The 12,117-nt window shown below is 38.0% G+C and overlaps 2 protein-coding genes and 1 non-coding gene across 3 annotated transcripts in view; all 3 read right to left on the bottom strand.

The window, feature by feature from the left end:
- Nucleotides 1–317: 317 nt before the first annotated feature.
- Nucleotides 318–458, bottom strand: LOC113048686 (U4 spliceosomal RNA). The gene has a single exon (XR_003276528.1). It is a non-coding gene; the product is annotated as a U4 spliceosomal RNA (small nuclear RNA).
- A 1,258-nt stretch (nt 459–1,716) lies between these two features.
- LOC113047827 (ATP-sensitive inward rectifier potassium channel 8-like) lies at nt 1,717–5,162 on the bottom strand. Its single transcript, XM_026209151.1, has 2 exons — nt 4,768–5,162; nt 1,717–4,222 (listed from the first exon to the last, which is right to left on the bottom strand). The coding sequence occupies exons 1-2, from the start codon at nt 5,118–5,120 to the stop codon at nt 3,322–3,324; spliced, it is 1,254 nt and encodes a 417-aa protein (XP_026064936.1). The 5' UTR covers nt 5,121–5,162; the 3' UTR covers nt 1,717–3,321.
- A 3,677-nt stretch (nt 5,163–8,839) lies between these two features.
- Nucleotides 8,840–12,117, bottom strand: part of LOC113047826 (ATP-binding cassette sub-family C member 9-like) — a 32,680-nt gene continuing 29,402 nt past the window's right edge. Inside the window, exons 37-40 of the mRNA XM_026209150.1 lie at nt 11,645–11,748; nt 11,278–11,411; nt 10,660–10,722; nt 8,840–9,591 (exon numbers count right to left, since the gene is read on the bottom strand). Coding sequence (XP_026064935.1) covers nt 9,454–9,591; nt 10,660–10,722; nt 11,278–11,411; nt 11,645–11,748 — 439 coding nt within the window. The 3' untranslated portion in view covers nt 8,840–9,453. The remainder of the gene's footprint in view (nt 9,592–10,659; nt 10,723–11,277; nt 11,412–11,644; nt 11,749–12,117) is intronic.

Below are 12,117 nucleotides of genomic sequence, written 5' to 3'. Positions count from 1 at the left end.
TCCATCCTCGTTAATTTATATTTAAAAAAATTAATAAGCAGATGTTCTACAATCATTATTCAAATTAATCACAATAATAATTGAGTTGAAAAGAGTGGATATCACTCGAAGTTAATAATAGTCCTGAAGAACTTTAATTAATAATAAATCAATTTCAGTTAAATCGTAGAATTTGTTTATTAATTCACAACTCAAACTATAAATAACAATTTATAATTTTCGTGTTTAAATAGTGATATACTACCATCCAATGAACAAATATATGAGCTCCATGTTTATAATGTATATATTGAATCTATTTTTCACCGTAAAATCAGTCTCCGTAAAGACCGTCAAAAATTGCCAGTGCCGACTATATTTCAAGTCGTCACGGCGGGGTATTGGGTAAAGTTTTCAATTAGCAATAATCGCGCCTCGGATAAACCTCATGGGCTACGATACTGCCACTGCGCAAAGCTAACGATGCTTAGAACAGAGAGGGGGAGTCACCAAACAACACACCAGTTTCATCGATGGTGAGCGTACTTAACTATTCCCACTCCCACATATAGTATGGCTGCGAATGTGTATATGCAATCGAAATGCTACAGTAGACATACGTCGTGAAAAACAAGCGTTTTTATGCACGTTTTAAACAGAAATAAAGACTACTGTTTTACCCCGCGCAGTGCATGCTGGGATATGCAGCCGTTTTCAAGTATACTAAGAACAAAGTGCCACAAATACTTTAGAAGTGTCATATTATATATTTAAAAAGACGCATACGCAAATAAATTAATTTTTTGCAGTTAGTGGCAGTGCTATGCAGTGAGTCCTTGTTTCTTTTTCACATCTATTGTGTGCAGCATGCTATCAATGCCAGAACTACAAGTGGATGCCAGAACTGCAAGTGGGCACCAGAGGGCGGTATTTATTTAAAAATAATGATCTCCACTTGACTATATTTAATTGTGTTTGATTAAAAGTGTAAATATGTGGGCTACGTTTACAATATAATAAATAATACGCATTAAAATACGAATTAAACACACTCGCCAGTAAAATTGACAAATTATCATTCGAGTTGGTGCAGCTCATGATTCAGTAACTTAGCTTGTCACTGGAACATCACGTTACCTTTTTGACATGTTGCACAATATAAAACTCGGTCTATAAACGTAGCTGTATGTGTCGTCATATCGTGGAATTGTTCTAACAATATTATTCGGAATGTAATAACTTCTTTAAATGGTTCACAGGACTAACTTTCGGGCCATTCACCATGTTCACTAAACGGTTGACTAAGTTAGCCCGTTCTTAAATATAACACAGCACATACATACACAACACGCGCATACTTAAAAACGAATGCAATTTACATCAACAATCGTGTGACGTTTACCTGCCAGACGCTCAGATAATAAACGTAGATGTTCTTGCTAGTCGCAATGAAGCTTGGAGGAAAGTTTACTGCTTACGTCTACGTCTGTAGTTGCAAAACAAACCATCAGAGGTCGCCAACACATGCAATTTCTCCAGATCTCCACCAGAGGTCGACACGAGCACTTCACCAGCATCACAATCACAATTAATGATTTTTATTTGCTTCTTATTTTTTTTCTAGTATCATTTAAGCTTTAACCTAGTCAATGCATATGGTTTCATTTATAGAGTAAATTGAAATAAAAGTCCCAGAGCTTTATTGAACACATATACCTTTTATTTCAGATCAAATGAAAAAATAAATGTTGTTTATTTAAATGTGAAACATTGTCATTGTCGTGCTGAAACAGAAGTACACTTAAAAATAAAGTTTCTTTATTGGCATTGATGGTTACATGAAAAACTTAATATCCACAAAAGACATTCCATTCCACAAAATGTTCATTATAGAAGAAAAAGGTTCTTTTGATATAAAAAAGAAAAGAAAATCCAAGTGTTATGTAAAAAAACAACAACTTGCATACATCACCAGAGGTGAGTCTAATGTTCAGTCATGACATTTTAAAATTACAAAAAGAAAGTAAGAAGAATTGTTCACAGTACAATCTGTAATATGCTTTTAGAAGCCAGATAGGAAATTTCTGTTTCATGTTGACTAATGTGTCTAATTATTTGTGGAGCTCTCAGGAATGACACATTATTTGAAGATCATTATTTGAGCCTGGTTTCTCCATTTCTGTCACAGATGGAGTTTGGGTTCCATGCCACTGTTGCTCTTGAATCAGTGATGAACTGAAAAATTTACTTTACTGTTGTCCTCTTGCGTTTTTGACACACTATTTTCCTATTTAACACTGTAAAGCTGGTTTGACATAATCTGTATTGTATAGAGAAGTATAGAAATAAAGGTGACTTTACTTGATCAACAGTCATACAGGAAACCAATCAGAATCAAGGCCCTGTCCCAAGTGGCAAACTTCTTATGAACTTGTTTCCCAATCCTGTCCCTGGAGACATACCAACACTATGTTTTTGAACTCTACCTAATCAAACACCCGAATCAACTCATCAGTTCACTGGTTGAGATAAGACTCCAAGACCTGAAATGGATGGGTCAGATAAGGGAGACATCCAAAATGTGTACTGCTGGTGTGCCTCCAGGAACAGGGTTGGGAAAAAACTGCTTTAGGGTGTCCCATTGATTATTTAATTTTTCAGAAGATTGCTCGCTAGTGCACCCTTTGCTGCACTATGCACTCTCGATGCACACTTCTGCTGAGTGGTCTAAGGAGAAGACCACAAGGGCTTAGGGTCTCATTTGGGACAGGGCCTAGTAATCCTAAAAACTGTGTTTTATTAAGGTTGGCGCTAAACTCAGAAATTTTTTTATTTCAAGGGCCCAGTATGCCCAGAATGGGAATGATAAAAATAGTGAAAGAGCTTGACAAGGACTTAGAGAAAGACATGTGCTTGCAAGGTTTGGTCCATTCTCAGAGATGAGGAGCTACACTCTGGGCAAAGCAAGAGTGGAATTGTTGCGGTGCATAGAGTTGCCCTTGCACACAGAGTTATCTGGCACATGAAGTTAATCTTGTGCAAAGAGTTGTGGTGCAACAACTTACTTTTCTTGAGCGTCTGGATCAGGATGGAGGGTCCTTGTCCAGCTTGTGGCCAGTTCAGCACGGGGTGGCCACCTTAACCATGTTCCCAAACTTTCATTAGTCCACCAAATAGCTTGTTCTGGTGCATTTTATTACTGCTGGAGCTAAACTCTGCAGAAAAGTGGATCTTGTGGGCCAGAGTTGGGAATGATAAAAAGAATGAAAGCGCTTGTCAAGGACCTAGAGAAAGACAATGACTTAAAGAAAGATTGGTGCAAATCACTAAGCTGTCCTTTTGTCATGTGACTGCTAGATTTGGTCCACCCTCAGGAGTGAAGAACTGCACTTTGGGCACGGCAAGTGTGGAATTGTTGCACCGCATGGAGTTGCTCTTACGCATAGAGTTGTTTCGGCGCATGGAGTTCCTCTTGCGTAAAGAGTTCTGTTGTGACAGCTCACTCTTCTGGAGTGTCTGGATCAGGATAGAGGGCTTCTCGTCCAGCTCGCGGGCGCTGCAGCGTGGGGTGGCCACTTTGACTGTGTTTCCGAACTTTGAGTAGTCCACCGAGTACACCCCCTCTTCCTCGTTCACTATAGATACAAATCTGTGGCCCCACAGGATCTCCTCAGTCACGTACGAGGTGCGCGCTTGAGTGGAGATGCCCGTGGTCTCCACCACACCTTCCAGAATCACAATGACTTCCAGATCGTTACACTGCAGCTCCATCGCTGAGAGATCGTACAGTGGACTGTCCTTATCGATGACGTGACATATGATCAGGGGCGCCAACAGGAAGATGCTGTTGCTGGCAACTGCACTCTCTGTTTGGACGTCGATCTGGTGGATGGGTATGACTTCGCCCTCTGGAGTAGTAGTCTTCCGGACCACTTGGAGGTGCACAACCGCGTTGATGATCATGCTTTTACGCAGATCACCCACCCGGATCATGAGGCACAGGCGGTTGTTACGCACGGCGATGACAGCATGGCGGCTGAAGATGAGGGTCTCGGCGCGCCGATGGGACTGGGCAGTTTTCATGAAGATGCAGCCCAACATGACAGCGTTAATTATTAGGCCGATGATGTTCTGTAATATGAGCAACATGATGGCTGTAGGACACTGCTCTGTTATCATACGCCCACCAAATCCTATCGTCACCTGCACCTCGATGGAGAAGAGGAAGGCAGAGGTGAAAGAGCTGGAAAAGATCAAAAGAAAACAAACAAACAGTTGCAGGCTTCTAGAACTATTAAAATAATGGGAATAGAACAGCCAAGTAATTTGTATAATAATATCCACAAAAATGAAATTTCTATAATGATTTTTAAATTATTCTTCTGTTTTTTTTTTCAATTAAACATTTTCTGATCACTAAATATTTTTCCATAAGTAAAAAAAAATGTAATGTCAAAGTTTTAGTGATTTTTAATATACATTTGTGGGAAATTGGGAGATGCATACACACACACACACACATTTATATAATGATTAATAATCTCATCTCACTGACGAGTTTATTTTACTTACCAGACATACTGGAATTAAATTAAAATATATCTTATTTCAGTAATTAGTTTGCCAATATAACAAGGCATAAATATTTGGACAGTTTATTAAAAATAAATTTAGCAACTAATGTTTGAAAATTATTAGTCTCCATGCACAAAACAATGAATTCAAGACAGATTCTTCTCATGTCATGCTTCGCATTTTTACCATAACTAACGATTTAAGCACACTCACTTGACATTAGTGACACACTGCTCTACGCCAATTTTACGGTTAGGGTCCAGATCCCCGTGCGCAAAGGCCACTAGCCACCAGAACATACCGAACAGCAGCCAGCTGCACAGGAACGTCATGGAGAAAATGACAAGGGTGAAACGCCATTTGAGATCCACCAAAGTAGTGACCACGTCCTGCAGGAATCTGCCCTGCTCGCGGATGTTCTTGTGCGACAAGTTGCACGCGCCGCTCTTGGCGATGAAGCGCGCTTTGTTCACGCGGTCCCTGAACACGGGTCTGCGGTGAATCGGCGACAGGAGCGCCGGGGAGAACGCGAACTCTTCGGGAATGATGCTTCTACGCGGCAGCATTATTTGAGCACGTCACTGCGAACGGTCAGGGAAAAAGGCTCTCCATTCAAAAGCGCAGCTCCAGTTCAATAACCATCCTGCATCTGCCATCTAACTCGATCTGCTCGGCTAGCATAAACTAAAGTTAGGAAAGTTATTTTCCATCTATCAGACGTTAACCCGGGTTCTTGTGTCAGTTTATACAGTAAATACCAGATTAATAATGAACGCACTCACCGCGTAAAGGCTTCAAAAAAGTATCTTTATGATGATTGTGCTGCGCTCTTACAGGACTTACACATATGGGCGGTACATCACTGTCCTGCTGTTTCTGAGAAACATTCACCCTGGAGAGAAGAATCTAAAACTACTTTACTTTAAAATATCTAACTAAATCTGGCCTTATTTTACGGCTTAAAAATTGAGAAAATATGATATCTTAAGATAACTGCCAGTCGCAAAATAATTGCAGGTCAGCAAGTTTGCAAGTTTGAAAATTTTAAATGGAGGGAAAAAAATTTAAAAAATAAAACAATGTCTGTATCTGTGATAGTGTAATGTAATGAGTTATTGTAATAGTGCAAGGGTTTTCAAACTGGGGTCCGGAGACCCGAGGGTCGCAAGAGGGCGCTAGTAACACTATACGAAAATTTATTTTATCTTATTTTTTAAATTGTAAAACAGGCTATATTTTATGTAACCGGTAACTTTGTATACTTTTATGTTAAGATTAAATATTCAACATATTTATGGAATACATATATTTTTGTTTCCTGCTTTCTGAAGACAGTAAAATTATAAGATTAATTGTGAATGTTTTCTTTTACTGCCAGCCACTTTTTTTTTTTACAATAAAATAATAGCCTAGTAATAAACCCAAATATTTCAATTGTTTATATATATATATATATATATATATATATATATATATATATATATATATATATATATATATATATATATATATATATATATATATATATATATATATATTAGGGGTGTAACGATACGTGTATTCGTATTGAACCGTTCGGTACGAGGCTTTCGGTTCGGTACGCGGTACGCATTATGTACCGAACGGTTCGTTGGACTAATGAATTATATTTGAAAAAAAAAGAAAGTGAAATATAATGATATGCATTCAACAAGGTAGCCCAATAACCCAAACGACATAACAGGCAACGCCCCTGACACCCCCGAAGAAGAAAAAAACACCAACTGCAATGTTTACTCAGTCAGGCATTCGTTCACTCAGTACGCGCTGAAGGCTCGTTGCAAAATAGCCAATGCGTTTAACAGACCAGAAAAAGAAGATCCTCCAATAACCAACAGGTCTGGTGTTTGGGTGCACTTTGGATTCCCTGTAAGCTATAATGGTGATGGCAAGAGAGAGGTGGATAAAAACAACAACGGTATGTCGCATCTCCTGGGTACACCAGCGGGAATACAAAAAAATTAATAAAAAACACCAGCGGGAATACTTGAAACATGTCAACTCATTTACGCCGACATCACCTTAGTGTGTCAGTATCTGGGAAAAGACGAAAAAAAGGAGAAACATACACGCAACAAACAACCCCCGTGGCATTTAGACCGACATTTCCAACTGACTCAAACAGGGCAAAAGACATCTCCACGTCGATTGGTACATTTACATTACATTTACATTATAGCCGCGGATATGAGACCTTACTATTTACCATTCATTCTATCATCACCATTATAGCTTACAAGGAATCCAAAGTGCACCCAAACACCAGACCTGTTGGTTATTGGATGATCTTCTATTTCTGGTCTGTTAAATGCATTAGACATTTTGCATCGAGCCTTCAGCGCGTGCTGAGTGAGCGAGCGCCTTAGGGGCCGTTCACATATCGCGACTAAAAAGCGCGTCTTTCTCCTCCTTTCCAAAGCGCTCGGGCAGAAGCGCCCCTGAGGCGTCTGTCTTTGCTAAGCAACAATGACGTGCTCTCTCCATGAAGACGCTGAATTTTCAGCAAAGGATAAATGGATTTGCAGCTCTAAAAATCGCTTGCAGTAGGCTAGCTCTGCTACTAAATTTCTTTCAAAATTGTAATCCATATACAACTATGATCAGCTGTTCCTTCATCTTGGCTGAGCTTTCAGCGTTGTTACGGGAAAGGATGAAGCTGATTGGTTAGTTCTTGTCACATGACACGCGGTGTGCTTGCGGCATTCTGAAAAGTTGAGATGTTTTTACATTTTGCTGTATCTAAAACGTACCGAACCGTACCGAACCGAACCGTGACATCAGTGTATCGTATCGAACCGAACCGTGAATTTTGTGAACCGTTACACCCCTAATATATATATATATATATATATATATATATATATATAAACTAAATAATAATAATTTCCTCTATGAGACATACACACTTAAGAATAAGTTAAGAATAGTTGTGTAAGGAGTTTCTCCTCACTGTTGTCTTTAGCTGCTCACTAAGGCAACGTTTTCCGCAAAAATGCTTCGAAATGATATATGAAAAGTGCTGTACAAATAAATCTGCACTGATATGTTTATATATCTAACTTTATCCTAAAAGAGAGTAAGATAAAAATACGCTGTCAACTTAATATAAAGTAAACATTATCCAGATATTTGCTTTGGCTTCGGTAGCTATGTTTCCACAATTTAAAAGTCAACTATTTATTTGTTATCTTTATTATATCACAATTAATATGTTTCTCACATTAAAATGGGGTTCTGTGTATGGAAATATAGGAGCGAGGCCAGATAGCACCATATTTGGAAGTCCTTGGCATCGATTTACATGAATTAGTCTAAATGTGAACAGAAGGGATTGCTGTGTAGCGAACTATTTTTTTTTTCTACCCAAGGGACTTTGAAGTAATGCAAAAGTCAAATGTAGTTTTTTCTTTAATTTTTTTGCGTTTAATAAACAGTTTTCATTTTTAGAATTGTTTTACTGTTATTTCGTATATTGTTTACATGTTTCGCTGAATAGCCTACTATAGGCAGATGCCAAAGCAATCAACAGAGATAAGCAAACTTTTTATTTTCAATTCTTGTGTGAAAATACACCATAATGCTTATGGTACAAATGCCATATTAATTACATATGTACAAATAAAACTGTCAGTCCATCATTACTAACACGCATATACCTGAGCTTAGCAGTAATTACAGAAACACTTTAAACGTTGCTGCTGTTGGCTCGCAACGAAGTTTAATCTTGTTTGAAGAATATAACTGCTCAAGTGTGACATCACAGCTTACTGCAAATATTAATCAGATCTCCAGCCCGCACAGTCAGCATGCAGTGAACGGAAAGATTACCAATGCAATGCATAATTTTACTGCAGGGACAAAGAGTCACTTACAACATAATTTTGTTTAGGTCATATTTGCTTGTTACTTCCAGAAAACAAAGCGATCAGATAAAGAAAGCTGAAGGTTAAAAGGTAAAAATGAGTTGAGGGTACAGACTGGGGAGAGAAACAAAGGACGTTATGTGTACAATATATCGACTGGCTGTACAAAGACAGCAGACTCGTTTTGACATCCCCATAATAAAACGTCAGAGAGAAAAATCACATGGTTTGAAATTATTTTTAACTTGTAGTGTATTTGAAAAGCTGTAGGCCTATTTTCTTAAAGTAGCCTATGCATAAAAATATAATGTAAACATTTTATGGTGTGTATATTAGGGCTTTCAAATCTGATAATTGCATCCAAAATTAATGTTTTTATTTAATTTTTTTTACATAATATAGGCTATGTATGTGGAGTGTATAGATTAATACATACATATTTGATTAAGTAATAAGCATAGAGGAATACTGTACAAAGTATAAAATACAATCAGTTTTGTATTTAGGGTATTAAGAACACATTAAGGTTTATCTGGTGGACATTGCAGGACTCCCAGAAAGCGTGGGCTATCGATTCTGTCAAGAGTGCATCACAGGCATGTGAGGGTGCAGGCTTTGGGGAGCCAGCTATATTTGTCCTTCTTCCCTAAATCTGTATCAGCAATGCACTTCAGACAGACAGACAAGAGTGTCAGGCCTCAGCCAGACAGACATGCTCTGTACAGTGTTGGTACTAATCAAAACACAGTAGATAAATGCGTATTGCTTATGCACTTCAGAGTACAAGCATCATCAACTTAGAAAAAGAGCAACAAAATGCTAAAAAATACAATTTATAATACAGTATAATACTGTACTTAGTGTTCATATAAAACAATGACAGTTCAGAGTCTGTGTTTAGTCCAGTCCTTTCTGATTCAACTGCCAAAAATGGCTGTCTTTTTTTATATAAGGCCTTAAGTGGTATAAACCAATGTGGTAACGTAGATGAGTGAGTCTACATGTCGGCTTTGACGAAGGATGCAAATAAGCCGTCCTCTTGTTCCATGAGAATCTCAGGTGTTCCATACTCCATGATGCTTCCTCGCTTCATCACAATAACTAGGTCAGCTGTCAGGATAGTGTGGACACGATGCTGTGGAAAAAGGGCACAATCAAACCTATTTCTATTAAAGCATCACCTTAGCTGTCGGGAATGTTTATATATATAGTGCTGTGACAAGGACAGAGTCTGTTTTCTTAGGACACCTGGTCAGGTAAGGGAATTTTATGTCATGTTCTAAAAAACAGTCTCACAACACCTTTACTGTGGCTATTTGTATGTAAAAAATGTATTCATTTGTCAAACCACAGGACTATGCAAGTAAACGAGAGAAAAAAATGATGATCAGATGAAATCTAAAATCTAAATGTTGAAAAATAAAAATCCCTAGTCAAATCAGCCAGATGGCTTTAGAATAGGTTTAGTGACTGTGAGCTGAAGTGCTCTAATAGGTTGCACACATAGGAAGCTCTTGTTTACCAACCAATGTGCCAGGGCGTAGTCATCAAGGGGAGGATGCAAAGCACAGTTACTTGTGCGTCCGGACTAAGATGCTGAAGAGGCTGTCCTCCTGTGCCAAGAGGTTAGGAGCACTGTCGCTTTCTACCAGAGTCCCAGATTCAAACACCAGCACCTGCTCCGCCTCCAAGATGGAGGAAACCAGGTGCTGTGTCAGTAAGAGAGACAGGTGGAAAAAGAAGGAGAAAGAAGAGAAGAAAAAAACGTGATGAGGGTGAGGAGAGGAAAATGGGTGAAAAAGTGCAGCAAGCCGAGCAGCAGACAGAGATCATGCATTTATTCAGAGCTCAGTCAAGTTCTGTGGCAGTTTACTGGATGCATTTAAGTGACACAAACAGAGGCAGAAACGCCATTTTTGTGTATCTGTGGCTCTGATTGACAGTTTTCAGTACAAATGTGGCTGCAAGCTAATAATATTCTTAAGAGCCAATGTGTTAATGCCAAGAGATTGTTAGTGACTGATTGACAGCTGTCAGAATTGGTGGAGAAAGATGAGAACAGAGAAAGGAGTGAAGATGTCAAAGCCTGGACCGTGTTAAAAGTCCTTTTATACCTTTAAAGATCTATTTCTCTATTGTTTTGAGTATTTCTGTGCCGGTGTTGTTATTTAGACCCACTAAAAGTTTACATATAGTAACTTACTGCTATAGTGACGACCGTCCGATCAGCAAATGCAGTCATCACCACTTTCTGAAGAATATTTTCCTGTTGAATTGACCACAAAAGTCATTTTAATACCAAATCAATATAATACATCACATTATGTAAGTAAAATGTGTTGAGAATATTGTTTATAAATGTTTAGCAAATTATATAAAATGTAACAGATGTAAATTTGTCTATTGCAAATGTCTAAGAAAATTTTATCTTTGGTAAATTCAGAATTATGGGATAAGAAGACATTATTAGGACATCCAAGTTTGAAATTATTATATAGTAAGTCACAATTATGAGATTCAAAGTAAAAACTACGAGATACTAAGTCAAAATTATGAAATTAATGTAAAAAATTATGACAAAAAACGTTGAGATGACATGCCATAATAATATTAGAAATCCAAAAGCTTTGTCGTAATTATGGCTTTTTTTCCATACATTTTTGTAAATCTGACATTTTATCTCAAAATTTCGACTTCTCTCATAATTATGGCATAGTATCTCATAACTTCGACCTTTTATGTCATAGTTATGATCTACCAAGTCATTATTTTTCTCTTATGGAATGGAAATGGTCTTCCATAGATGCAGATGTGGTTGTACCGTGGCCATGTCTATAGAAGCTGTCGCCTCATCCATAATTAGGATGCTGCTTTTGCGGACAAAGGCCCGGGCAAGACAGAAGAGCTGTCTCTGTCCCACGCTGAAGTTCTCCCCTCCTTCTGTCACCACAGCGTCTTGGGAAAGACATACAGTACGTACAGCATGATACTTTACAGCTGTTCAGATTTACAAAATATCACTTTTAAATAAAATGGAATGTTTCGGGTTATCATTAAAAGGTCAGAAAATTCCAGCATTTCATTGCAATAGAGAATTTCCACTTGGAGTCAAAATCATGAGGTAACTGACATTATGGTGTCCAACCAATCCGGATAACGGTTGAACAGTTGGAGAGTATCATTCTTACCCAATCCCCCTGGAAGTGCTTTCACCATATTCTTTAACTGGGCAATTTCAAGTGCTTCCCAAAGCCTGTCATCAGTGCAAGTGCACTCGGGGTCAAGATTTAACCTAAAAATGCACATGTGTAAACAAAAGCACACACACAAAGAATTAGCAGCCATTCAGTTTACCAAAAAAATTCTCAACGTCATCTTGTTAAAAACCAGTAAAAAAAATGAAAGGAGAAGTTTAGCAGAATGTTCATTCTGCTCTGTCTTACAATGAAAGTTAAAGGAGAATGGGTATGTCAAGCACCATAATTTGAAAAAAAAGCACCATAAAAGAATCATAAAAGTTGTTCATATGACTCGTGTGCTACATTCAAGTCCTCTGAATAGTCACCTTAAGTCATATGATAATTTTGTTTAAGGAACAATATTGATATTCATTAATCAATGGTTATTGATTGTTTTGTCACGAGTAACTGACGTTTTGACA

This window comes from Carassius auratus, chromosome 29 (assembly GCF_003368295.1).
Source record: "Carassius auratus strain Wakin chromosome 29, ASM336829v1, whole genome shotgun sequence".
NCBI lineage: Eukaryota > Metazoa > Chordata > Actinopteri > Cypriniformes > Cyprinidae > Carassius > Carassius auratus.
Note: the sequence above shows the minus strand (reverse complement) of the source record. Positions and strands in the feature narration are given on the sequence as shown.